At 38.7% G+C, this 27,150-nt stretch overlaps 2 protein-coding genes across 2 annotated transcripts in view; one reads left to right on the top strand and one right to left on the bottom strand.

Annotated features, from left to right (window-relative positions):
• NBAS (NBAS subunit of NRZ tethering complex) overlaps positions 1-3,009 on the bottom strand; it is a 185,009-nt gene extending 182,000 nt beyond the window's left edge. Inside the window, 1 exon segment of the mRNA XM_068424707.1 lies at positions 2,839-3,009. Coding sequence (XP_068280808.1) covers positions 2,839-2,994 — 156 coding nt within the window. The 5' untranslated portion in view covers positions 2,995-3,009.
• Positions 3,010-5,507: 2,498 nt separating this feature from the next.
• On the top strand, positions 5,508-26,087 carry DDX1 (DEAD-box helicase 1). Its single transcript, XM_068424942.1, has 26 exons — positions 5,508-5,554; positions 7,562-7,613; positions 8,821-8,884; positions 9,606-9,635; positions 9,902-9,998; positions 11,508-11,555; positions 11,701-11,784; positions 12,718-12,801; positions 13,233-13,309; positions 14,574-14,646; positions 14,760-14,836; positions 15,680-15,794; positions 16,311-16,449; positions 17,496-17,556; positions 18,712-18,810; positions 19,502-19,591; positions 20,136-20,324; positions 21,411-21,462; positions 21,913-22,059; positions 22,795-22,886; positions 23,476-23,548; positions 24,008-24,080; positions 24,206-24,248; positions 24,470-24,565; positions 25,323-25,443; positions 25,758-26,087. Exons 1-26 carry the CDS (start codon positions 5,539-5,541, stop codon positions 25,886-25,888), a joined length of 2,223 nt encoding a protein of 740 aa, XP_068281043.1. The 5' UTR covers positions 5,508-5,538; the 3' UTR covers positions 25,889-26,087.
• The last annotated feature ends 1,063 nt before the right edge of the window (positions 26,088-27,150 follow it).

The raw sequence follows: 27,150 nt of genomic DNA on the forward strand, positions 1-27,150 counted from the left end.
TTTAAGTTATTGAAGTAAAGATTAGCAGTTTTCTACGCAAAGTCTGCAATCCAGAAATAGTCTTTCAAATAATCAGGCTGTCATCTTATAGCATGCAAGAAGCCAACACAGCTGTACTAATAGATAATGTTCCAAATCCAGGTTGATCAACCAGGAAATAACAAGGCATTAAAGTAAAATCAGTGAAAGTATAAATTATTTCTTATAGCAATCATAGTATCTCGGGGAGAACTGCAATTTCCTATGGAGGTTAAAAGTAAAGCTTGTTAAAGTTTTTGGATAAAGGAAAGTTCTCAGTAAAAGCATTTCCAAAAATTGCTTATACCTCTTCAGAATTTTTTTGAATGTTCTTAGAGTCCACTCCTTAGGCCTAAACTACAGGCTCTTATTTCACACATCTTAAACCCTTCACAAAACTGATTTACTATTATACTCTGAAGACCTGAATTTTACTTTTTATAATATATTCCTATCACCTCAGCAACAGCAATGGCTACCAGATATGCTACATTTTTTTTTTTAATTCATTCCCATTTAGGAAAAAAACTTCACGTTCTCCTTTGCTAGAGCATTCCAGAAATAAAACCTAAGTAACCTCCTCACTGACAAGACACCCACTTAGTTTTGGATTTTGTTGCACACAGCAAGCTTACAGGGGGCGGGGAAGGGAGGGTGTTGGGGAAATCTCAAAACATTAGATAGCAATGAAAAAACCCCACAGAATCAAGTGATATATTTGATATATTTCAGAAGATAGACAGTACTTGTCTACTGGAAGAAAGAAAAAGTTCACTTTGCCTGTATTTACACAAATGATTCCACGAGTCCTCCCCTGCAACCTCCTCCACAACCACTGCCTCCTTCACTATTTTCACTGATCAACTACTCAGTAATGCCTTTTATTCTCATTACGTATTTCAGGGATCTCAAACAGTGCATTATATACAATCACATCACTACACTGAATACAGACTGCTTCATTTTCACACCACTCTCTTCTCTGGCATTGTCAGTTCCTTGCATGTGTCTTTTACAAATATCTGTTATTTTCCACCCCAAAAAAAATTTCTTCTTGGAAAATTCAACATGGGTGAATGAGACTACTAACAAGAACTAAAATTAAAGCTAATTTGGAGCTCCAACTTAAGAAACCCACAACAGTTTTATCGGTGTCTTGAATTTAACACAACTTTATGTGTTTGTCACAGGATTCATCTTCCAACACTCCTAATTACAGTTCTAGGTGCTCAGGACTCTGCAATTAAAAATGAATCATTCCAAATGAGATAACAGAAAAAGAAAACACAGTCAACAGAGACCTGTGAAAAGATTTTTTTAAGGCCTTGCTTTGTATCCTAGATGACTGCACAGGAAGACATTTAATTTCATTTCCCAGTGCGGCATTCAACTTCCTTTCCCTTCCTGCCGTCCCTCACCTCACTTATTCCAAATCATTCAGTTCTACAAGAAGTAAGGCAGGGAATGTTTTGTGACTTTTTCTGAAAAGTGTGAATAAACCAGGATTAAAAGAGACAAATGTTCCAAAGGGAAAGTCACAATCACCTAAATAATACCACTGTTAAGGCACCTTAAGGCAAAAACTGAATAATGCTGACAAAATTATTTGTTTGCCTATGTACAGAATCACAGAATCAACCAGGTTGATCCCTTTTAACCCACTCCTGAAAAATACAGATGCAACCACTCTCATATACAAGTCTAGAGAGGGATCTAGTTTTCCTCATGCAAAGTAAGCTTGATAAAGACCTTGTTTTCACCAGGGCAGCTTCCACGGCTCTCAGTACAGCTGTTTCTGGATATGAGACCTGGACTTCATTAGAGCTTCCCTCGTATCAGCTCAACAGTAAAACCTGTGTATTGGGTTTGAGTGGCAAGGTTTTGGCAGCGGGGAGGCTACAGGAGTGGCATCTGTGAGAAGCTGCTAGAAGCTTCCCCTGTGTTCAATAGAGCCAATGCCAGCCGGCTCCAACATGGACACGTCACTGGCCAAGGCCAAGACAATCAGTGATGGTGGTAGGGGGAAAAGTTGCTGTGCAACAGCAACTGCAGCCAGAGAGAGGAGTGAGAATATGTGAAAGAAACAACTCTGAAGACACCAAGGTCAGTTAAGGAGGAGGGGAGGGAGGAGGTGCTCCAAGGGCTGGAGCAGAGATTCCCCTGCAGCCCGTGGTGAAGCAGTCTGTGCCCTGCAGCCCGTGGAGGGTAACGGTGGAGCAGATATCCACCTGCAGCCTGTGCAGGACCCCACACCGGAGCAGGTGGATGCACCCACAGGATGCTGTGACCCCATGGAGAGCCAGCACTGGAGTGGGCTCTTGGCAGGACCTGTGGACCCATGGAGAGAGGAGCCCACGCTGGAGCAGGTTTGCTGGCAGGATTGTTGTCCAGCTGAGGAGAGTGATAGAGCGGCCTGGGTGCACACCTGGCACCCAGCCAGGATCAGGCCACCGCAACCTGGTACATATTGTTCACAGGCAATGAGCAATGAAGGATTTCAAGGGATCCCAAGCGGCCCAAACAAGGGTGACAACGCGGGAATTCAGTGACACGAGATCGTGACTGGGGCAGGACGACCGGCGGGACACCTTTCGTGATTGTCCCTGCTGCCCTCCCGCTCGTGTGCCCCTCAGGAGCGGGGCGGGGCGGGCAGCCCGGTGAGCCTCCCTGGAGGCAACAGCCCGTCCCCACGGCCCGGAGGGCCGGCGGCCTCCCCCCGCCGCGGGCCGCCCAGCCCCCGGGGCAGCGGGGCGCATCCCCGCCCGCGCCTACGTGGCCGGTCCGCCCCCCGCACCCCGGCCTTGCCACGGCGACACACACCTGCACCTCCGTCTCCGGAGGCCACTCGGTGTTAACCAGCAGGTCGTACAGGATATTCTCCTCCCCGTCCTCCTCCTCCTCCTCCTCCTCACCGGCACCGGCCATCCACTCCTCCCTCAGCGTCCCTTCCCCGCGCTCACCGCCGGCGGCGTCCATGATGGCCCGGACCCCACCCACCCAGCGCCGCGGCGACGACGGTGCCCGGCGGAGGCCAAACCAGTAACGCCCAGCAGCTCCGCCGAGCCGGCGGCCTTTAACTCCTTCAGCGCTCCTCGCCTCGACGCGGGTCGAGAGGTTGTTGCCTTCCCTGCCCGAGGGGAAGCTCGAAGCTGAGGGCAAGGGAGCGAGGCCCAGAGCCCTCACCGCCTCAGCGGAGGCCCAGGAGCCCTCACCTCCTCTGAAGGGCTGCAGCTGCAGCTTCTGAGACTTCAACCTTTCCTCTAAGCCATGAGGGGTGGGATGCTCTTTTGGGGCAAGAAAAGAGGAGACAGATACTGAATATATCATATGATGTAGATCTATAGAGAGCATATACAAATAAGCCTTTAGATCCACAGCTTGTCTGCTGCCTGGAGGCCTTTTATCCAGTGCCCACCACTGCTCTGCAGCAAGTTGCCACCATCAGGGCCACCCTGCCAGCATGGCCACCCCATGAGCATTGGCCTTCTCAAACAGACTGCCCAGGGAACTACCTGCAGCTGCAGCCTGCTGTTGTCCGTCCAGAAAGCTGATAGAAAATTTAGGGTAAGAAACACCTAATGTAGGCAAGGCCTGAGTGTATTAAAGCCTTAGTGAATAGGAAAAAAAACGTGAAAAAATCACAGGTTTTATATATATTTCTCACAAATTATTATTCCAACTTTCATGATGCTATGTAGAACTTCCAAATATTTCAGTCCTACAAATGTTTGCCCTCATAGAGTTCAGCTCTCTCAAGCATATAAAAGTGAGACGGTTTATAAAGCAGTATGAAAGAACTAAGGTTTCAGTCTCTTTCCTGTGACTTTATAAAGCATTTGTAAAATTGAAAGAAAATTACCTCACACCTGCCACTTCCACTCCTGTACTCTAATTTTAGTTTGTATTTAGTAGCCTCTTAGTCTTGTAGGCAACTGTGCAGCCTAGAATTAGGTTAAACTAAAAATTAAAATCTGAAACTAAGGATTCAGGGCAACACGAAAGCTGTGTTGGATACTTGGCAAACACTTCAGAAAGAAACTACTGAGAAAACAATGCTTTCTGGCTGCCTCGTTACTTAATAACATTTCTTTAGCTGTATTTGACAATGTAGCTTGTAAAGCAATGACAAATAGTATAACATAATGTTCGTAAGTTTCAAAGAATTGTGGGAGATTTATAGTAAATTACACGCTGGGTTCCACGCCAACAAGCAGCATTACGTATTGATAGCGAGGTCTGCCTGCAAATATATTTTCTCAGAATCACGGTTGACTGTGTAGATTATTCATATCTGTGTCTTTAAAAATTATTAGATTTGTCATTTACCCAAAAGCAAGCAAAATAATAAATGACAGATACAGCAAATAATAGTGAAAGAAAGGAAGCGCATTAAATGAAGATACTCCCAAAGGAATTATTAATATATGAGAAGCCATCGTGATGCAAACAGCTTGGTACTAAAGATATAAAACACCTGCTGTATTTTTCTCTGCACGACACCTGTTTCCATAGCGTAAGAAGGGCTCAGTGAGTGTTTTAAAAACGGTCTTGGAATAAACCTCCAGGACAAAACCAGTACTCAAATTTCAACACAGAAGTTAAGAGAACTACATTGTCAGAGATGCTGTCATTTATTTGGCCTTTGAACCAGATGTGTCTCTACCTGAGGACTGCCTAAGATTAAAGTTGTGTTTCACGATGGAAAACAGTAGTTAATATTTTATGCTGTGCCTTCCACTTTGCAGACAAATGCACCATTGTTTCATGGTGTAACTGTAGAAGCTGCATTTTTTCATTTGCAATCTAATTTTATTTTTATAATAACACCCCAGAGATTCTTGCCTTTAACTTCACTGGAAGTTATCCTAGAAAAAGATTGTGCAGAAGTTGGGGAAACTTCTGTAAAAACTGGAGAAGACTGTATCCCCATTAATGTATGTCCAACAAATTGGTGTGTTATCTATGTGTGAAGGTACTTTTGTTTGTCTAAAACCCTGAATACTTTCTGCCACACGTTTGTTGTCCAAAACTATGCAGATGTGAATTACGCTGATGAAATAAAAAGATGACAGTGCTGTATTGAAATGTAAAGCAGATTCTCATTGTAAACACACACTTCGTGTTTAAACCATAAGTTACCCCGGGCCTAAACCAGACTGTCTGTTCACATGAGTCCACTGCCTGTATGAAGCTGCAGCTACGAGGCCCGGCACCACAGACATACTCGAGCTTTGATTTGCAGAGGAAAAAAACCACGCCGGGCTTTCAGAACAGCGCTACAATCGTGAGCAGGTGACCTGAGTGTACTCTAAAAATCCGCAAACAGAACAAAAATCCGCCTCCGATTTTGCCCTCGGTGTGTCAGCTGTAGAGCCACGTCTGAGCCCGCGCTCAAACGGGCCGGGGCCGGAACGCCCGGCGCGGCGCCTCCCGCCTCCCACCCGGCGGCATAAAGCCGCGGACGGGCTCGGCGCATGCGCCCTGCCCGTTCTGCTCTGTGGTGGTGTTGGCGGCGCAAAGATGGCGGCTTTTTCGGGTACGTGGTGCTGGGGTAGGCGGGGTGTGTGGCCTGTGCTGCCGGCAGCAACGCGCTGGGAGAGCCTCTCGCCTCTGGACCTAACGGCGCCTTCTGGGGGTGGCGGCTCCCGGTCTCCCTGCGGCGGACGGGCCCTGTCAGCGCGCTAAGCCGCTCCCCGGGCCTGCCCCCGGTGCGGGCCCCGCGTAGCGTGGGACTTACCACGTAGCAGGCTTAAGGTCGAGAGGCCTGTGGGGATGTAGGTGCTGTTCCCGGCTCCTCTGGCTTTTGCAGGCTTTCAGAAATGGTTATTGAAATGTGTTTGTTCTAGTGCGTATGTGGTATGCATGCATCCGGCAAATGGAGCTACTTAAAAGTCAGGTTTGTTCCTCAGGCTGACTGGTTTCTGTACCAGGAGGCTCATCATAACTGTTCTGTGTATTGCAGTGAATAATAACTGGTTTTTATAGTATCTCTGTTCTGTGATGTGGTTTGAAATACGTGTGTAAACTATAATCTGAAAATTTACGGTTAAAGGAGGAAGCGTCCCTGTTTGTCCCTCCCCAGGCACATATATGCACACATAGGCAACCAGTCCACATTAGGGTACTGCAAAGTTTTACTGTATATGAGGTTTTTGATTTGTTTCTTTTAACTGAATTCTTTATATATAATCATGGGGGGAAATGCTGAAACTTCCTTCCATAGATCTAGAGATTAGTTTAGATGGTAGACAGCAGGATTAATTTGGTTGTAGTTGAAACAAGTGTCATAGTGCCACTGTCTGATTAAACCCTTGTGCTGTATATTGAATTAAAATATGTGAAGTGAAAGTATATTAAAAATAGAAAAAATTAATGGAGGGATTTATGTATCATTTGCAATCAGTTGCTATTTTTATTGCTATGGGACAAGCTCTTATGTGGTTTGTGTAATTTTGTAGGAGTATGGGCTAACACTTGAAAATATTAAAGCTTTCTGAAATCACGTTGCAAATAAAACGTTTCTTGTAGCATTTATGTTATAGCAAATGGAAGAATCATTTTTGATTGCATACATCCATATATGTCAGCACAGCTCTCTGTACGTGTACATGTGTGTCGTATATGTGAAACCAAGCATGTGACAGTGTAAGGGCTATAATTTAAAAGCTCCCTTTAGAAAGGTGCATTTTATACTTCAAGAAATTGATTTAGAGTAACCTTATGCACCTGAAAAGATAACCAGCAGCTAAATTGTTATTTTGATAGTATAATACTATCGTTTGGATTGGTTAAGATCTGCTTTCCTCTTGCCTTTATTGAATAGCTGCAAGTTTCTTTTTTTTTTTTTTTTAAATAGAATTTGTTTATCAACATACAGACGTTATGATGCGGCTTCATATTTAACTTGTGTCTGAGGTACGAATGTCAGACCTTGATAGGAGTTTGCCAGAAGAGTATCTAAGGAAAAATCCTTTCAAAGCTGGATGTGATTAGTAACTGTATGAAAATCAAAGCATTGTCTAGTTAATATACATGCTGTAAGTGTGTAAGGCATGATTTGGTGAAAAGAAACTTAAGCATCTCAACTTTGAGTCCTTATATGATACAGGGTTTTTTGTTTTGTTTTGGTTTTTTTTGAAAACGGCATCTCAGCTGTAGAGAGAGTCAGGATATTTGTGATTAACAAAGTCTTCCCTGTTTGCATAGATGGTTTCCTTAATTGTCCAAAGATAAGTATTTTGCCTTTGAAATGGTACTTGCTTCCCAGGGTAATTGCATTGCTGCTATGTCAGCACCTGCCCATATGCCTAGTATACGCCTGGCTTACTCTGCTGTAAGTGGGGACAACTGTCAAAACTGTATATGGGGGAGGGAGAATGTTTCTTATCTGTCACCTGAGTTCTATAGAGAAGGCTGCCTGTGCTGTTGCCAAAAAAAATGGTTTTTTATTTTTGTCTGTTGTTGTAAGTGTTGGCACTTGGACATATTTTGGGCTATGCTGAGGTAAATAATACTGCTTGTTCCTTTTTTCCTTGTATTACAGAAATGGGTGTTATGCCTGAGATAGCTCAAGCAGTGGAGGAGATGGACTGGCTGTAAGTAGGAATGCGTTTGAGCATGCCAAAATCTAATTTACCTTTCAATGATATGTGACATATTTCTTAAAATACCTCTGTTGTCACATTAAAACAAAGCAGATTATGTGTTTTCCTTTAACTGTCGTTGCATCTCATGCACTTCCTTTTAGTGTGAATGACTGAAGAGCACAAATTGTGACTGCAGTGGTAACATTTAAACTTGGACAAGCAAAGCATGACTTTAGTGTCATTTGTTTGATAAAAGCCTTTGTGCTTCTACCTCTGTGCTTCTGGTTTGTTTGTTATGTATTGGGGGATTATTAGATGAAATACTGTCACACAATTGATGCTAGTTTAGTACATGGTTTACAGACTGTGGTCTGAATTTGTATTCTTCAGAGTTGATGCTTCTTTGTCAGTCTTCTAAAGAAGTTATTCTTCCTGGTTTTAGTTACTTGTTTGGCTAAAATATTTGGCTTCAGAGCTTGTTTTGAATTGTCATTCAAAAATGTTATCAGTATGGACAATCTTAGTATATGTAGTTCTTTTCTCGTATGTATGGTATTAATTAGCTGTGATTGTCTGAAAATGCTGGTTACATTTAGTTATTTTTACTTTCTTTTCCAGTTTTGAATAGGAATTTTGTAAATGAGGGCTGTGTAAGTGGCTTTAAAAGTGAAACTCACTTGAAGAAAGAAAAACAGGGAATATGTAATTAATTTTTTTTTATAATTAGGCATAGTGATGACAGATGGTTTTAAACTAAAAGAGGATAGATTTAGACAAGATACAAGGAAGAAATTTTTTACAATGAGGGTGGTCAGACACTGCAACAAGTTGCCCAGAGAGGTGGCTCAGGTTGGACAGGGCTCTGAGCACCCTGATCTAGTTGAAGATGTCCCTGATCACTGCAGGGGGGTTGGACTAGATGAACAGTAAAGGTCCCTTCCAACCCAAACTATTCTATGAGATATGGCCCTCTTGTCAGGGTGCAGCTGAATCCACTGCATCCACTAGTCACTTCCTGTCAAGGTACATCTCTTGTTCCAAGCTCTCCTTGTAAATGGAATCCTTTTCACTTTCTTAGCTGCAAGCTAGGAAGAATAATATTTACTTGCTGTTTCCCATGTTGCAGATGACTGTGGTTTCTGTGAGTTCCTATATAGGCAAAAATCCTTTCTTCTACTGATAATACTGATTTGTGTTAATGTATTCTTTCCTGTAGTCTTCCTACGGACATCCAAGCAGAATCCATCCCACTGATCCTGGGAGGTGGTGATGTACTTATGGTATGTATGCAGGATAGCCCTGTTCCTAGAAAGCCTATGTCTTTTAATTAACGTTTGTGCGGTCAATTCCCTTCTTTCCAGAAGGGTCATAGTTAGACTAGGTCTCCTGTCCTTCTTCAACAGAAAGTATATTCTTCAACTAAAAACCTCTTTGAGTTACTGGTGTGTTTCCAACCGTTCTTGCAGATGGGATTCATTCTTTTTAGGCTTTATTTTTTGACTACTTGACAGGCACTGCCACATGAATGAGAGCTATCTGATTTCATCTACTCTCCTTTTTGTCGTAAATTCCTGACATAGATGTGCATGGAACACGACTGATACTGCCTAAACAAATGCTTCACTATTGATAACCTTGAAGATATAAGATTAATATGCCTTGTTCATGATGTCGTTTGCAGATCTCTGTGTTCTTGATTCCGTAACCAAAGTAACACTTCCTATGATCTTCTGTAGTGCATCCGGAAATTGGACATACATAGATAGCTTTTTCTGGTGGATGCTGGGAGCTTTAGGGGTTTTATTTTTTGAAGTCTATTGTAAAGATTTTCTGTGCTTGTATTTGCATCTATTTTGTGTGAAGCAATGGCATTACTCTCTTAAGATTTTCTGTATTATGCAGAAGTAAAAGCAAACTTAGCGTATTACAATAGAACAGTAGAACAGTCCTTACAGTGTAAATTGCAACTCTGGTTAAACTCTTACATTTTTCTTCCTGTAGGCTGCTGAAACGGGGAGTGGAAAAACTGGTGTAAGTAATCAAATTTAAATTAGCAGAAAGTGAAAGTCTTTAAGTGGTGAGAGGTGGTTTGTGTGTTTGTGTATGTGTATACACTGAGAGAACGTGTATATGTTTATATATGTATTTAAGCAGTATTATTAATAGTCTTTACAAACATATATGTAGGCATGTTTAAAAGTGTTTCTGGCCCTGGGTATTGCACCTGAAAACTAGGCTGACTCTATATCTGGAAACATCTGTATAAATTGTGGAATGAAAATAACTTTCCATTTTAGGCTTTTAGCATTCCAGTTATCCAGATTGTTTATGAAACACTGAAGGACCAGATGGAAGGCAAGAAAGGGAAAGCAACTATTAAAACCGGTGGGGCAGGTAAGTTTTCATATGTCACACTCTTCAAGTTTGGAACACTGTTAATTCATGTTGATTCCATCACCTCCCAAAGTAAAGATAACCTAACTTGCCATTAGATAAGTATTTTTTCCTTAATTTGGGATAATAGAAGTATAAAATCTGGGGTGATGATATTCTAAAACACTGGATATAAATTTACTGGTGGAGTCATGGAAAGAACTGGGATGCATTTGACTGCATTCTCATTGTCTTCAGCTTAAGGCTGGCTGATCCACACCACGCTCTTCAGTATTCTTCTGAAAGCCATACTAGTTCAGTGCTTTACAAGATGTGAAGTGGTAGTAGTGTCCAGCTTAAATAAAGGAGTTAAAAAAAAAAGCTTCCAATTGCAGGGATAGATGAGACATCAGCAGTGGCACTACATGGTTGGTTTGGGCCTCTTAAGTGAGCTTGAGCAGAAAGCTCTTCTAGGCTCAAACTTATTTTTGTGTGGCTGGAGTAGCACTATATTGTGTCTTTCAGTTCTGCTGTGCTGAATAAAGCTATTGCAATCCTTCTGGCGCCTAGCTAGATTTGGAAGCTGAATAACAACATCTTGAGTTGCTGCATATTTGAACTAGTAAACATTGAACTGAGCAGGAAATGCACAGGGCCAGAACCCACTAATATAGAACAGGTTGTAACCAGGATAATATCCTCACAGTATTTGAGAGTCTATTACACATCTGTTCAAATGTTTCAAGCTTGCAACTTGAAAGCTGGTAACTGTGTCCAGTCTGTGGTATTTATAGATTGAGATTTATGTAAGTGACAGTAGCTGCACAAACAACACCGAAGATATTACAGTTCTTACACTTTAGCTTTGTTATAACAATGGTGACAGTACAGTCAACTTGGAAAAACAAATAAAATTATCCTTGAAAGAATGTAATGGAAATACACTCAGTAATCCTAATTGAAATGGCATCTAGTGTTACAAAAAAATCCTTCTATTGTGGAACCTCTAGACTCTATTGCAACATGTTATTGGGCTTATGAAGAATAAAGTCAAAAATTTTATGTGCTATGTGTGCATGTATCTTAGCTCTTCAGTAATGATGTTTTAACTGATACCCTGAAAAATATCTTAATGCAAACTTGGAACAGAAATAGCAAATACATTTCAAATTTATTGCTCTTAATGTAGTTTTGGATATTTTCTAGCTGAATTTGATTGTGATTATGTGGTACTCTGGCTTATTTTATAGAAGTCTTCATTGGTTTCAGTTGTATTTTTAAGTAACTTAATCTGTGCTCTCCTTAATGGAATACTCTAAACTTTCATAGAATACCTTTGCATTATGCATCTATGCCCCTCCTTCAAGTTGTAGGCCTTCATTTTGATCTGGTATGAATTGCATTGCAACAAAGCTGTCTCCCCAGGAAGTCAAGCCAAACACTGTAGAGCCAATGTGAACTTCTAAATTGAGTTTTCCAGGCTTACCTTGTTGGTTTAATGCTTTTTCTGTTGCTGTCTTTCAAACCTAGTGCTCAATAAATGGCAAATGAACCCTTATGATAGAGGATCATCTTTTGGTGAGTTGTCCTAATGCTGCTTTAAATGTTTGCTTGGTGAAAATGTTCGCTTGGTGAAGAAAAGAATAGAAGATAGTACGCATGAAAATTTCTTTTAAAAGCAGTCAGGCAATTTCTTTAACCAAAACTGTCTTGTAATTTTCAGCAATTGGATCAGATGGTTTGTGTTGTCAAAGCAGAGAGGTAAAAGAATGGCATGGATGCAGAGCAACTAGAGGCGTGACTAAAGGTAGATATAAAATTATGTATTTTGGAGACTCTTCTAAAAGTTTTAACTGAAGTGCCTACTTGTCACACATTTTTAATGTAGACAGTTGCATTTAAAACTTAGTGTCCATCTGAGCAAATATGCCATTACTCAGTTTACTGCTAGCTGAAGACTTTGGAATGACAGATACCTCTGTTTTTCTCTCCTTGTGTTGTAAATTACCTTTTCCCTGATAGGGGGTTGTGTTGGAGGAGACAGAATCATAACTAATATTCATTAGAACACCTTTTATTAAGGTGCTAGTAATAGGAAATATCTAGTCAGACAGTACTTTCGGTTGCTTCCTCACACACTTCACACAGACATGTGCATGCACAAATTTCATGGTTACATGGTTGTAGCAACAGTTGAGGCCAACCCCAGCTCTTTACTTGGAAGCAGAGTCGTACTGATACTCCAGTGGTTCTAGGTGGATGTTCAGAAAGACCTTCAAACAGTCTCATTTCATCAGGTGTGCAAATAATCCTGTAGTCTGTATTTATGTAGTAGCCAGTTGGATGTGGTTCAAGTTACACAACCAGTTGTTGATGCTCGTGTATGCTGGTGGTCTTGTACTGATTCGGCAGACCCCTGGTGTTCTGAGTTTATCAGTTCTTTTGGATTTAATGGAACCACTGGTCTCTCTAGGTTATCACTCCTTTGGAACCTTTCACACATTATTTTCAGCATGTACTTTTTCTCTCTTTTGCCTGCTGTTCTCTGATAAAATGTTTCTTTATTACATACATAGGTACCTACAAAACCTTTTCACACTAATACAATGGGGGATCTTATGACACTTTCAGCAGGGGTGAAAATGTTAGACTTGCATGGTCTTGGAAGTAGCCAAGCTGAACCACCTTGATGAAATTGAACTTTACGTGTTGTTTTAGATACTTTCTTTCTCTTTTAAAGGGAAATACTACTATGAAGTTTCCTGTCATGACCAAGGCTTGTGCAGAGTTGGTTGGTCAACTCTGCAGGCTTCACTAGATTTGGGTGAGTTTCCTTCAAAAGAAGGATCCTGTAGGCAGTTTTCATATTCACATGGAATGTCTGGAGTCCTGTTCTAGTCTTGCAGAGAATGGGCTCCTCGGGAAGGATAACAGTATTGGGGAGTTTAAAACTTTTTGTACAAATGTTGTTCTTCATGTAGGAGGAAATCTGCTTAGGTGGCAGCAATGTTTTTTGTCTCTTGTGAGTTTTTCCCTTTTATTTCAGTTTTTTAAATGAAGATGACTGGAGACTAGTAAAATCAATAAATGTACTGGTACAAAAATACTAGTTTAGTGTATATCAAAGCTAGAAGACTATAGTTAGCACTATGTATTATTTTTTTGCATGGTAGTGGTTTCAGTTGCCGATACAAAGAGGAAAAAACGTAACCTGTCAGCCAAAAGATAAAAAGCTATACTTTGTCTTGTCTTCAGGCACTGATAAATTTGGCTTTGGTTTTGGTGGCACTGGTAAGAAATCTCACAACAAACAATTTGACAGCTACGGTGAGGTAAGCTTGAATTGCTTATTGGTAGAAACATTATTGAAAGTTTTACATGTTGGTTCTGTGCTGTAACTATCAACTGTATTTTGTAATAGTGCTAACTTTTAAGGGAAGGTCACTGGGCAAAAGTACCATGAAACAGTGAAGCATTTTTGGATAAAATCATATTAACAGATTTAACAAAAGCAGTTATCAGCTTAAGGCTTATGATTGTGGCTAGACCGCAAATATATTGACTCTTATTTAGAAGATAAACCTTTTCTGTGTGCAACAGGTTAGAGGTTAACTGATCCCTTGGATTTATTTCTTTACTTACTTCAGTCTTAGCTTGAATAACATCAACCCGTCTGTGTACCTTGGTGAATGTCTAAGTGAAGGCATCGCATCCTGTTTACTAGTAGTTAAAGTAGAATTAATCACACAACAATCTAGTGTGTCAAAACACATATTTAAATGCTAATAAGATGTAGTTAGTCATGCTCTATTTCTGGCTATTGAGTTGGGTTTGCCGTTAGAACCGTTACCGTAATGTACACTTCTGAAAATATCTACCAGGAATATCTGGGGTGGTTTTTTTGTAGTATGCCAGTCAAGAGTTCAGATGTTTAAGCATAATTTATAGAAATATGAATAATACAGCAGAAGCTCAAGTCTTTGTGGTGTTAATGAACTCTCAATGCCATAAAACTTGCACCTTTTGTAGCTTTTTTTATAGTAGTGACTTCTGAGCTGTTGAATTATGAGCACTTCATAATATACAGATTCTACTGAATATCTTTACAATGAACAGATTTCAAGATATTTAAATGAAATACTTACTATATGCATGTTATAGATACTTACTTACCTCCTGCAAGAGTTAGTCTTTTTATATAGTCAAAATATAGGTTTCTGTTACCGTGTTTGATGCTCTAAGCTTGACTTACATTAGCTAATAAATGCATGGTTAATGCACTTTTCCATAACATAGAATACTTATAGGTAAATGACTTAACCAAACACTTTGACAATGATAGATTTTTAAAGTAAATTTAAAGCAGCAATAAATGTTTAAATATCTGAGATAAATTGGGTAGTTTACTGAAGATTTGTGATCAAAATATGCATTCTATTTACAGCTGTATTATTGGAATAAATTGAACTTGCTTCTCAGAAGTTAGCATTTAGTAGGGAGAAGTGGGAAAACTGAAAGTTTAAAGTGTGTAAGCACTAAGTTTTCTTAATACAGTGAACACAGTCTCTTAGCTTTGCAAACTTCTTTCTGTTATAGGAATTCACTATGCATGATACAATTGGGTGTTATCTAGACATAGATAAAGGACAAATAAAATTTTCCAAAAATGGTAAGCTTTATTTGCTTTCTTGTTTGAAATTTTATTGGGCTGCTTGTACTGGGAGAGGAGCAGGGAGGCGAACACACACACATGCAGTCTGACTGAACTAACCTTGCTTTCAGGGAAGGACCTTGGCCTTGCGTTTGAAATCCCACCACACATAAGGAACCAAGCACTTTTTGCAGCTTGTGTACTGAAGGTAACTTAGGAATATCACAGATGTGTAAGATCATGAAAAATGCTCTAGTTTTGGTAACTAACTACTTATGTATAAAATTTGTATAGCCACCTACAATTACTGTAGTTGTGCTTGTACACTCTGCTTCCTTTGGTCTACTAGTATTTCGCTACCAGAGCGGTCACCACAGCATTTTAGCTTTGGAGAGTCCCATTCAAGTTAAATATCGAAAGTTTAAATGCAAATTTAAATACTTAAACTTGAATATGAGGGTAGAATAGCATGGATAACTAATTCCTGATACCAGTGCTAACTTGCCTGTATTAAACTTCAATATACTATGATTCAACAGATGTAAGCAAATAACTTGGAAGTGCCAAAATTCCTGTTGACATTTATTCTCAACTCTAACATTATAGTAGTGTAGTAGTATGTCTTTCTGGAGTTAGTCTCTCTGGGACAATCTCTTACCGAGTAAAGGTTTTAGCAAAACATTTTGGTGGTCAGAGAAATGTATGAGTCCAAAACAGTCTGGTGGGTTTTTTTTTTGTTTGCTTGTTTTTTAAATTGTGGTTTGTCATTGAAAATGAACATAAAAGTTCAAAAAAGGTTTCCATGTATCTGTAAATGTGGGAATATTTTGATGTAGAAGAAAAGAGTTTCAAGAGCTAGAACCACACACAAAATGTCTGGCAGGTTTTAGACGACATGGGGAAGGGGAATGTGTGAGATGGGAGAAAATGCCACTTCCCCCCTCCCTCCTCCTCTAACTGGTTTCTCATGGGGAAATTAATTATGGAATTGTTTCTCATTTTACATGGTCTCTTGAATCTGTCTGTATGACACAACTATTTTGAAATCTAGAATGCTGAATTGAAATTCAATTTTGGTGAAGAAGACTTCAAGTTTCCACCAAAAGATGGCTATATTGGTCTTTGCAAGGCTCCCGATGGTAGTGTTGTAAAATCACAACACTCGGGTATGTTGGATTTTTAAACTTCTATCAGTTCTATATTCAGGTTGTGTTAGAGCATCTTTTGATCGCTTTAATTGCTTCATTACTGCCGTATTCAGGGTCTTAGAATGATCTTACTGGTAGCAATATTATTGCTTTTTAAAAGTATTCCAAATTTTCTTCATCTTAAACCACAAATAGTCTCAACATTTTGAATTTATAAATGCATCAGATAAAAAGAGAAGTTCAGCTAAGTTACTCAGCAGTGTAATCTTAAAAATAAGTGTGTGTGCTTAAGATCTGCAATAAAATTAATTATGCTGCATGGCCAGTATATCCACAATCATGGCAGGATTCACTTGTAATCTCTGAATATTAATCTGAAGCTATTCATAATCGAGTGAGCAGTAACATCACCCTTTAGTGGACCATTTAGAATCTTGTGGTTTTAAATTATTAGTAGAAAATCCAAGTTTGTTTCCAGTAAAAAATTCCGGGATAGGAATGTACTTTGTCTTAATAGCATATTTTTTCACTTAGGAAGTGCACAAGTGGTTCAAACACAGAACCTTCCAAATGCTCCAAAAGCATTGATTGTAGAACCATCAAGAGAGCTGGCAGAACAAACTTTGAACAATGTGAAGCAGTTCAAAAAATATGTTGATAATCCCAAATTAAGGTAACAGTGCATCTATTATAATTGTATTTATGGTATTGTCCATGGACATGACTTCATAGGGTGACGAGGGGTGTTCCACTTTGTAGCTAAGCATACCTTAATCTGCAGTGCTACTGATAATAGCCTCAGTAGTAGCTGCCTCCAACCAGCCTTCTGACTTTTCAGCTACAGTCAGACCAGTTAGGGGTTTTTTTGATGTGTTTTATCTAGGGACTGCATCTTTTTGGTGTGACAAATCTATTTGTTTTTTTTTTATTCAGGTTATTAAAGGTGTATGATACTTAATGTTTTAAGTTAAGAAAAGCTCATCTTCTGCTTACTGGCCTTCTTTTCTGAGTATCTTCCTTTGCTCCTCACCCCCCTGCCCTCATTTTATTTGTTTTTCACCTCCAACAAATAGTTATATACAAGGTCTGCTCTATTTACATTAGTGTGCTCTCAGGACAAATGTTGCAGTGATTAGCATGGGGATGCAATTCTGAAAAAATTAATCATCTACAAGCTGCTTTGGTCTAAAGTTGTTTCTCTTTTGACTGTGCTTCTGAAACTTAAACCAAGTGTCTCCATATTCTAAACTGCAGTCAGTTTACAAGAGTGCTTTTACTAAAATTGCAGGGGAGTAGCAATGCTAGGGAGAGGCAAGCTATGATGTGAGATTCATTTAGTTTACTGTTATTTGCATTTCTAGCTTTCAAGAACACAGGAAACTTATTAATGTAACTTACATTTGAGATTTTTAAGGAACAGATTCTTCTATAAGATTAAATTAACTAAGGTGTTTATGTGTTTAATACAATAGTGATAAAGTAATCAAATTCAACTATGATTTGGTAACAAAACTTTTCACTTCTTGAATTAAAATACAATACATATGAAGGGATGAATTTTAAAATTAATTTTTTTCCTATTCTTTTGTTCTTAAAAATACTGTTTAGAGCCATTAATTGTCAGCTACTAATAAAAGAATCAGTCTTCAGCCAGATGTTTAATATATCTTCTGAATGTAATAAATAAGCAAATGTCAAAATATGTTGATGTAATTTTAGGGAACTGTTGATTATTGGTGGGGTTGCTGCGAGGGATCAACTCTCTGTATTGGAACAAGGAGTAAGTTGTATTTTTGTTCATATGATTTAATAGTTTGGGTTCGGAATAACTCATGATGTTGCTAGAGAATAGTAATGGCACTTCTTGTAACTCCTGTAAAACAGATAAAAAGAATTTGCGTAGTTGATAGCAAGCTCGTGTTGCACTGGTCTAGCATTTGTTGCTTTACTTCCATGACAGTTGTCAATACGAATGCTTGTAGTACTTTGTCAAATTTTGTTGAAGCCTGAGTACTTCTGAAAATTTTAAAATAAGGTGTCATTTTTGCCATTTGTCCTTAACTAACAAAATGGAGGCAGTTTTCCTATTAACTTCTGCTTCACATTCATGTGAATAAAACTGATCTGCAGTTATTGAGGTCAACCTACAACACGAACCAGTCCTGCATAGAAGGATCTGGTCTAGCTGCAGCAGCGTGGGATGTACAATCAATCCAGTCATGCTGCAGGGATAGCACAGTAATTTTTTTTTATTTAAGACTTGCTTTTGGAAGTGAGACCACATCACTATTGATAAGTCTTTCAGTGATTCTAGCTGCCAAAATACAATTTTTTTCCTAAGCAGGCTTGAACTGTAAGACTGCTAGACTGCCATGTGAATGCTAAATTCATGACAGTGAACCTTTCAGTGTTGCAAAATCTTAAGTTATAGACTTGATATGTATACTTTTACAGTGAGAAAAGTTGAATTTACTTTATCCCCATTTGAAAACAGATCTGTTTGTTGGCTTCAGGTAACAAAGTTGCACAGCTTGGAGGGCAGGGGAGGGGAGAAGGGAGCAGGGGCACAGCACTTCCCAAAATAAGGGAAGGCTTCCTGCCTGAGGCAGGTTCTGCTAAAGAAATGGCAGTAAAAGCAAAATGCAGGTTGCCCAGAGAGGTTGTGGGATCTCTCTCCTTGAAGATACTGAAAATTTTATTGGGCAACTACCTAAAGCAACTTGGAAATTTTCCTTGATTTGTATGTGATGGTGGAGTGGAGACCAGATGACCTCAAGATCTGTCCAACCCAAATTACTCTAGGATTCTATGAAGTTATAATTAATAGAAAATAGGACATCATACTGGTAATTGTCTCATAATCTTAAATTTAGACAAAGCTGGTAATGCTTCTAGTTAGTTATGGCACCAATTCATACTCTTATGTATTTCATAGGTGGATATTGTTGTTGGAACTCCTGGAAGACTGGATGACCTGGTCTCAACAGGAAAGCTTAATTTATCTCAAGTTAGATTCCTGGTTCTGGATGAAGCTGTACGTAGAGAACTGAGTGATACCTAAGTTCTGTTTTTAAATGCAGTATGACATTTCCTAAAACAGTGAAACATCATTGTTCTATAGTATTTGGTACTTAAGTGGAAGAACAATCAGCTACCTATAAACTATGCCAGGTTAATCTTGTTGTTAGTAACCACAGTAACCTACATATTTTTTCCCTTTGTATCCTCTCAGGTAAAGCTGTTTGAATTTTTTCTGATACAGAAATATATTTCAGGCTGTATTCATCAGGCAGTGAAGTCTATCCCTGTACAGGGAGCTTGAAAGGACAAAGACGAGATAAGCATTTTTGATTACCCAGCAGGTCTTGAAGCCAATGAATGTTGTAGTCAATATGCTGTGAAGTGAGTGCCTTTCCCTCTGATCTGTTACAGTACAACTGAATATTCACAAAGATGGAATGCCTTGGGGTATTAGCCTAGGAGAAGCTGCTGAGACATATGTTCAATTTCTTGTGAAGCACAGCAGCTGTACTTGTAAATACTCCAAATTTTTAATTTTTTTCCTTCTTAGTAATAATATCTCAGCCAGGCATTGACCTGTCCAGCTAATTAAAAGAGAGAACTGCTGTGACTACAAGTGTATTGCTTATTTAATTCAAGTGTATAGACTGAGAAATGAGAAATAAGAATTGCAGCTTTATTTCTTTTATTTTATTCCCATGTAGGATGGCCTTCTCCTCCAAGGTTATTCAGATTTCATAAACAGGATCCACAGTCAAATTCCTCAGATAACTTCAGATGGAAAGAGACTTCAGGTATAAAATTTGTTTGTGGTTTTGTTTTTTTTTTGTGGTGTTTTTTGTTTTGTTTGGGGTTGTTAGTGTGGTGTGCACTGCTTTAAATTGTTGACTATTAAATGGCATGGAACATGCTGCTTTGTTGTAGAATTTGTTATACCTCTTGTCCAAAACTAACACTTGTTCATTGGGTTCAGCGATTGCCTGTGAATATGTATTTTTAGGATCCTAGATCTTGAAGCCTACTGTTGAGCAGTATTTGAGTTATTTAGATACAAACATATCTGAAAAATGAGTGACTACACACGTAATGATTTCTAGTGCTCTAAAAATCTTGATTCATCAGCTCTCAGTAATTCTGCTTTCTTCTTCTTAAAAGATTGGGTTTTTGTATTTTGTGTCTTGACTTCTGTCAGCTGGTGTTTCCTGTGATGAGGAAAGCCAGTCAGGGACTCTTTCTGTTGTGCTACATTATGCTGTTCAACTACATAACATTATTCCTGTTCTACTCTGACATTTTTTGCTGGAAAAATCTGATCTTCAGTGTGGCTTTTTTTCTTAGGTGATTGTGTGCTCTGCAACACTACATTCTTTTGATGTGAAAAAACTATCTGAAAAGATCATGCATTTTCCCACCTGGGTTGATTTGAAAGGAGAAGATTCTGTCCCTGAAACTGTGCACCATGTAGTTGTGCCTGTAAATCCAAAAGCTGACAAACTCTGGGAAAGGCTCGGCAAGAATCATATCAGAGTAAGTGGTCTATAAGTGAAAATTAAAGATTATTTGCCCATGTTTACTTACTTACCCTTTAGAAACGGGGCCTAATGTTGTAGGATCTTTGCCAGCTACTGAAACAGCTTAGTGTATCTGAAATGGTTTGTTCCAGGATAGTGAGCATCATTATAATGGTGATGTGGTAACACAGCTGAACAGCTGTCTGAACAGCTCAGCCTTATAAACATGATTGAGGAAGATCTTGATAGGGTAACATTCTGATTTGTACCAGAGAACAATGGCACTGCACTGCTTTTTCACTCACTTCACAGCTAATGGTCTGTGGCCTACCTGTAGTTAGTACGTCTTTTCTGATTAATCAGGAGGAAGTAAACCTTCCAACACAGATCATTCTGTGAAGTAGTTTTGTTTCTAACCTATGTGAGATGAGCAATTTTTAGAGGAATGGATTTCATCTCAGACTACATTTGAGACTCTAGTTTAAATTCTACGTTAACCTGATACCTATTCATATGAGGTGGTGGTGGTTGTTGAAGTCTTTTTAGTTTTCAAGTTCTAAATAACCTGGGACTGTTTCATTCTCAGCAGCTCTTATGCAGTTGCAATCAATAGATTTTCCACACCCCTTGTTATCTCTGGAACCTCCCTTTCTTAAGTCTGTTGGAGCCTTTTTGTTAAGTCTTAGCATGAATTTACTTCTCTTGAGTTATAGGTTTATATTTGATACAGCCTAGCATAGGGAAAAGGGTAAGGAACAACTATGTGTGATTTAGCCATGTTTATAGTACATTGTTTGCAGGTTTGCTGTGTTTGTTTTGTTTTGTTTTTGTTTCAATTCATCACTCTGTTCAAAGGTGGTTTCTCTCCAGTGTCTACAAAAATAATTTTATTGTCCCTTTTTTATGAACAAGAATTGTGTGCTTACACTCAGGACTTTTCTTTAGCTGAAGGTAGATTAGCTTGTTTGGTGGGAGAACAGAATGCTAAGACTGTTTTGAAACTTTTAGTTTCTTGCTAATTATAAGTTAATGGAGTTAAGTATTTCCTCTGTGAAGTATGGACTAATGACTTGTGGGGGTTATTCGTTTGTTTTTTTCCTAGACTGATGAAGTACATGCGAAAGACAATACACGGCCTGGCACTAACACCCCAGGTAATCAGCAACACTAGTTAAGTAATAGATTGTGAAATAATCCTTTGGAAATGTTATAAAGTAAAGCTAAATTACAGTAGATATCAGCCTTGAGTCATGTTCCTCCAAATTTTTATTTCTACATTTTTGTAGTTGTGAAGAGAAATGTGTTTCTGTAATTAGGGGGAAGAGAAAAAGACTTGAATATATATTTTGCAAGTATGTAAACAAGAAGTGTTTGGTGTGTATAAGTAACCTGAAACTCCTGAGTAGTTTTGTTTTTTCCATATTATATTACCTTAGAGCAGGGGAGCATGGGTGGAGAAAAAAAAACCTGAAGATCTAGCTCACTTAGTCTGCTAATAAAAGTTTAACTGTCTACTGAAAGGCTAGAGAAAACTTTATGCTGTTCAAAGGCTTTTCAATATTTTTAAACAATTTGAGTGAAATAACTTCTTTACTTTTACTTAGAAATGTGGTCTGAAGCTATTAAAATTCTAAAAGGAGAATACACTGTTCGGGCAATCAAAGAACACAAGATGGACCAAGCCATTATTTTCTGCAGGACTAAAATAGATTGTGATAATATGGAGCAGTACTTCATCCAACAGGGTGGAGGTAACATTTTTCACAAAAACCTTATTCTGCTCACTTTCCTGTTTATTTCAAAGCCAAAATTATATGATAGAGGTCACTGGTGTTCAGACACCACACAAATAAAATTGTGCTTAAGTTTTTGACATACTGACTGGGCATAAAAGTCCAGATTTGGTACCAGGGAGCTGCAGGGGTGCCCTTTGTGGGAGGAGGCAATGAACTGCACTGTACCTGTTCAGATAGCTCTGAAATGGCTGGAAACAACCCATTGTGCACCAAAATTTGAACCAATGAGAAAAGCGTGTGGTGCCTCTGCTGCAATGTATATAAGAAAAAGTAATAGTTGCTAGTGGCAGGAGACCTGGGAAGAAACGTGCGTATACAAAAGTACACACATAAGGAGACGTGGAAGGAGAAATGTGAGAGAAAAGATGGGGACACTGAAAGGGGCCATGTGAGGAGAAAGGTGAAGGCACACGTTTGGAGAAACAAGGGAAGTTCAGACTAGGAAGGAGTGAGGAGACATGCCTGCACAGACCTCCTCAGGAGCAGAGAGGAAAGGTGTTTGTTTAATTGTTTGTCTTGTTTTTCCCCAATGCCTGTATCAGTAATTAGAAGTTTATGTTAATTGGTAATAATTGAAGTGAAATTCCTCCGAGTCGAGCCTTGCCCACAAAATATACTTTTTTCACAGTTCTGTATGGTGTTGTGTCATAACTTACATATGATGTTACTAATACGTAGCAACTCTTTCAGGCCCTGATAGGAAGGGACATCAGTTCTCATGTGTGTGTCTGCATGGTGACAGAAAACCTCAAGAAAGAAAGCAAAACCTGGAAAGATTTAAGGTGATGCGGCAGATTCTTGAAAGCTTTTCCCTCACTTCCCAATATCTGAAACCATATGTTAATTTGTGTTGCTAGTTCTCCATTTAAATTAAATTGCATTCAAATGGCCTGTGACCCACTTCCTAAAATTCTGTGAGGCACAGTTTCTGGAGGCGGAAATCTGTACTGTCAGCCAGTATGACCTTTGTGAGTTTTCATTGAGAGGGTAGATGCGCTTGCTTTTAAATAAAACCTAAATTTAAGCTCTGTAACAGATTACATTGTTTTTTTAAAGTCTTCGAGTCTTGAATATTAAAAAAAAAAAAGTTATTTAAATGTTAGACAGTTTGATTATTTTTTTTTTTTTGATTAAGCCATTCATCAATTTATACTTACCATATGCTGTTGGGGAAAGAAATAAGGATATAAATTGACTAAGCTATTCAGGTTCAAAAAGCACTGTTGCAGTGTGGAAGAGCTTTATTTGAAGTGTTCCTAAATCTACAGAGACACTTCAAGGTGAAGTAAATGCGAAGGACTAGTGTTTCATTGCCTGGGGTTTTGTTTGGTTTATTTAGCCCAACGCTTCTTTACAACTATCTTTTCATAGAGAGGAGATGTCCGTTTCTTGATCTGCACAGATGTTGCTGCTAGAGGAATTGATATTCATGGTGTTCCATATGGTAAGATGAAACTTCTAAACTAAGCTATTGAATTGCATACAGCTTCAATATATTTGCAGTCCTGTCAACTAGTTAAAACAGGTGTATGACTTACAGCTTCATTTTGAAAAGTTGGAGATGTTAAAGGCTTGAGCTAGGCAACTTTTAATTTGTTCACCATACCTTCTCAAATGCCTGATGATGTTCTGCGTTGTTGGGTATTCTTAATTTATTTTTCCACTGTTGTCAAAAAGTAGTCATGGAGAAAGCAGTTTTATAGTGGAAGCCTTAAGTGTGGGTAGTGCAGGTAGTGATACGTGTAACTGCTGTCATAGAACATAAAGTATGTATATGGGCTAAGGAGAGGGGTTGCAGCAATCAAAATTGTATTTATTTTAGGTGTCTGGTCTGTGACCTTAGCTCATATATTTTTTTTAAAAAAATCTTGTGTTCTCTGTGGATTGTGCGTGTCTTGTACAGTTATCAACGTCACACTCCCTGATGAAAAACAGAACTATGTTCATCGAATTGGGAGAGTAGGCAGAGCTGAGAGGTATGTATGTGTTCAGAGTAGTCACGGTGTTTTCTTTATTTTTTTTTGTTGTTGTTGGTGTCTCATAAGTTGGCAATAGTTATTGAAATACATTTTTCTCTCTCCCTTCTCCCCTAATATTTCAGAATGGGTTTGGCAATCTCCCTTGTGGCAAAAGAGAAAGAAAAGGTAATTATGCTCCAAAGCAAAATTGAACAGACGTTATTTACTGAAGTTCTATCCACAACTGGTGTCTGACTTTAATATCCTGCATTGGAAAACTACTTGTTTTTTCTTGCTTAATTGAAATGGAATTTAAATAGCTGAATTCTTTTTCGTGCTATAATTAATCAAAATGAATATACTAAACTATTTCACAAAGTTTAGAAGTTGTTTTCCTTTATTTCTAGGTTTGGTATCATGTGTGCAGTAGTCGTGGAAAAGGGTGTTACAATACTAGACTGAAGGAAGAAGGAGGTTGTACCATATGGTACAATGAGATGCAGGTAAACGTTTTGGTTAACCAGAATGTTCCAATTTCTCTAAAAGACTGTGGGGTATAATTCTTGTTTTAGCTGTGTAGTTGAAGTACAAAGCTAGTTTTGGGGTGTTGATTCCATTTGAAGAAGAAATTAGAACACTTTGCAAGTTATACTTTCTATAAGTTATTTCTTTAATTATAAAAGCTTGCTTTAATATTCCCAGCCAATTCTGTTGGGAGTCTTATTTTCAGCTTCTCTATAGTCTTCTTAATCAAATGCTGTTAAGAGTTACAGGATGTTAGTTACACATTTTTGTTTAGATCATTGTTGCAAAACTGTAACTTAAAACTGTTGTTCCTCTAACCTGGAAATAGTGTGTCACTTAAGTACTTTTTCACTGGGATTTGTATACCAAGTATGAATCCTTGTTAAATTCACAGCGCTTCCCTTCTTTCTACATTAAAGAAGGGTAAATGATATATTGTCTGTGATAAAATAAACTTGAACTGTGAGCTCTTTATTATAAAGTAGCCCCACTCACATAAGTAGGATTATATGTAAAATAAAGGTTTCTAGGTAGGGTAAAAAAAACATCCTGGGATTGGAAATGAACTTGTATAGTCCGTTTGAGCAAAAAATGCGTTAGTCTTTGGTGTCTGCGACCAAATTGTTTTCTGGGTATAGTTGCTGTTGAAACTACTTGAATGTGACTGTTCAGCACACTAGTCTGATGGAAATCTTGGACCATAAGAGTACTTTAAGACTTTTTTTTTTTTTTTAGTTGCTCGGGGAGATTGAAGAACACTTAAACTGCACTATTGCCCAAGTTGAACCAGACATAAAAGTACCAGTAGATGATTTTGATGGGAAAGTTACATATGGGCAGAAAAGAGCCCTGGGTGGTAAGCAATGAACTACTCTTGAGTTACCTTGCTATGCAATACTCAGTTTCTTGGTTGTCTGCTGTGTAACTACAGAATGATAGATTAAAAATACCTGCTAGTTCTTTGCTGTCTTCTGCATTTATTACATGCAGTCTACGGGTTGCAAGTGACCAAAGTGTGTGTAGGCTTGTGTTTTGGTTTTGTTTGTGCTTTTTTTTTTTTAACAAGGTAACAAAGTTACTTCAACTTTTTGAATGACTGTGACTGAGTATTATTAGTTCTACTGAAAAATGGCTTTGAACGCATCATTTAGATTGGGTCTCTTTTGGCAGGTGGACTGTATAAAGGCCACGTGGATATTCTGGCACCTACAGTACAAGAGTTGGCTGCCCTTGAAAAGGAGGCTCAGACATCTTTCTTGCATCTTGGCTATCTTCCTAACCAGCTGTTCAGAACATTCTGATTGTGCCACGCTTGAGACAAGGTTTGAGTTAATAAATGCTCTACCCTGCAAATAAAAAAATCCCGTACCGTCTCTGAGTAGCGGTAGTTAGAAAAGGATTAAAATTAAACATACTTCTCGCATGATGAACAGCGTGTTCAGCGTTATTAACTCTGTGTTAGCTGTTGTCTTGATAAAATAAAACGAGTCGAAGATGAAATGGTTTCTGCTGGTCTTCTTTTGCCTTGCCTTGAGTATTAATTTACAGAATCATTCTTTGCATAGCTTTTTGATTTATTGAAATTACAAGTGTAGTTAAACAAATCTGGAAGGAGGAAAGTTTAATTCTTTTCTTTGCAGAATATATGTTAAAATTATTTAACTAGCTGTGTACTGTAATTTTTAATACTGGGCTTTTTAAAGATGGATCCATGTTCAGACAGCTTTTTATATTTAAGATACTGAAGAAATAAAAAAGACTTCCTGAAGTATGTATTTGAAGCCCTTGGTTATCCTAAGATCCTAAATCTAGGCTGGTAACTGTGTTTTCATTCTGTAATCACACAGAATCACAGAATCAACCAGGTTGGAAGAGACCTCAGGGATCATCGAGTCCAACCGTTGCCCTGACACCACCCTGTCAACTAGACCATGGCACTAAGTGCCATAAGTGTAATACTACGCTTCTCAATGTATCTTAAATTTCTAAAATAGATCTTGTACAAAGAATTCTGTAATACTCTGAGTTCATACGGAAGTAACACGCTGGTATCAAAGCAGTTCATAAATCTTGAGAAAAAGCCTTTTCATGCAGCAGTATAGGTTGAAGTACTTAATGCCTCTTCTGCTGCTTTCAGACAGGTTGAATTTGTCCAGATGAAGTTACTGTAGCCTGATTTGGATTTTTTTTTTTAAGCTTCCTTTTTTCTCTAGTGACTCTTCTAATGGTACTTAGAAGTTTCAGTGACTTTGCCTGCAAATTGTCACCTAAAATATCAAAGGTCATTGTGAGTGCCTGACAACTCGGTATGGCAATAACCTTTTGCCTTCCTCATGAAGACTTAGTCATAAAACAGTTGGTCCCCGTGCAGAAAACAGTGAAAAACAGATTAAACTCAGGTTGAGCAAAGCAATTTTTGTGTAGTGTTACTTGGAGAGGACAGACTGAGAGTCTTAGCTATTACAATAAAATACTTAAATTTGTTTAAATTAATGAGAAATCTAAGTATTAAATTTACTGTGTCTATGTGGTGTGACCTGATCCTAAATTGGTCATCATGGAA

This window comes from Nyctibius grandis, chromosome 1 (assembly GCF_013368605.1).
Source record: "Nyctibius grandis isolate bNycGra1 chromosome 1, bNycGra1.pri, whole genome shotgun sequence".
Lineage (NCBI taxonomy): Eukaryota > Metazoa > Chordata > Aves > Nyctibiiformes > Nyctibiidae > Nyctibius > Nyctibius grandis.

Excerpts from the sequence above, each read along its gene's own strand:
- DDX1 (XM_068424942.1), top strand. Across the intron at positions 9,636-9,901 it reads CGGGGAGTGGAAAAACTGGT|GCTTTTAGCATTCCAGTTAT; the intron begins GTAAGTAATCAA and ends TTTCCATTTTAG. Across the intron at positions 24,249-24,469 it reads TGGCAAAAGAGAAAGAAAAG|GTTTGGTATCATGTGTGCAG; the intron begins GTAATTATGCTC and ends CTTTATTTCTAG.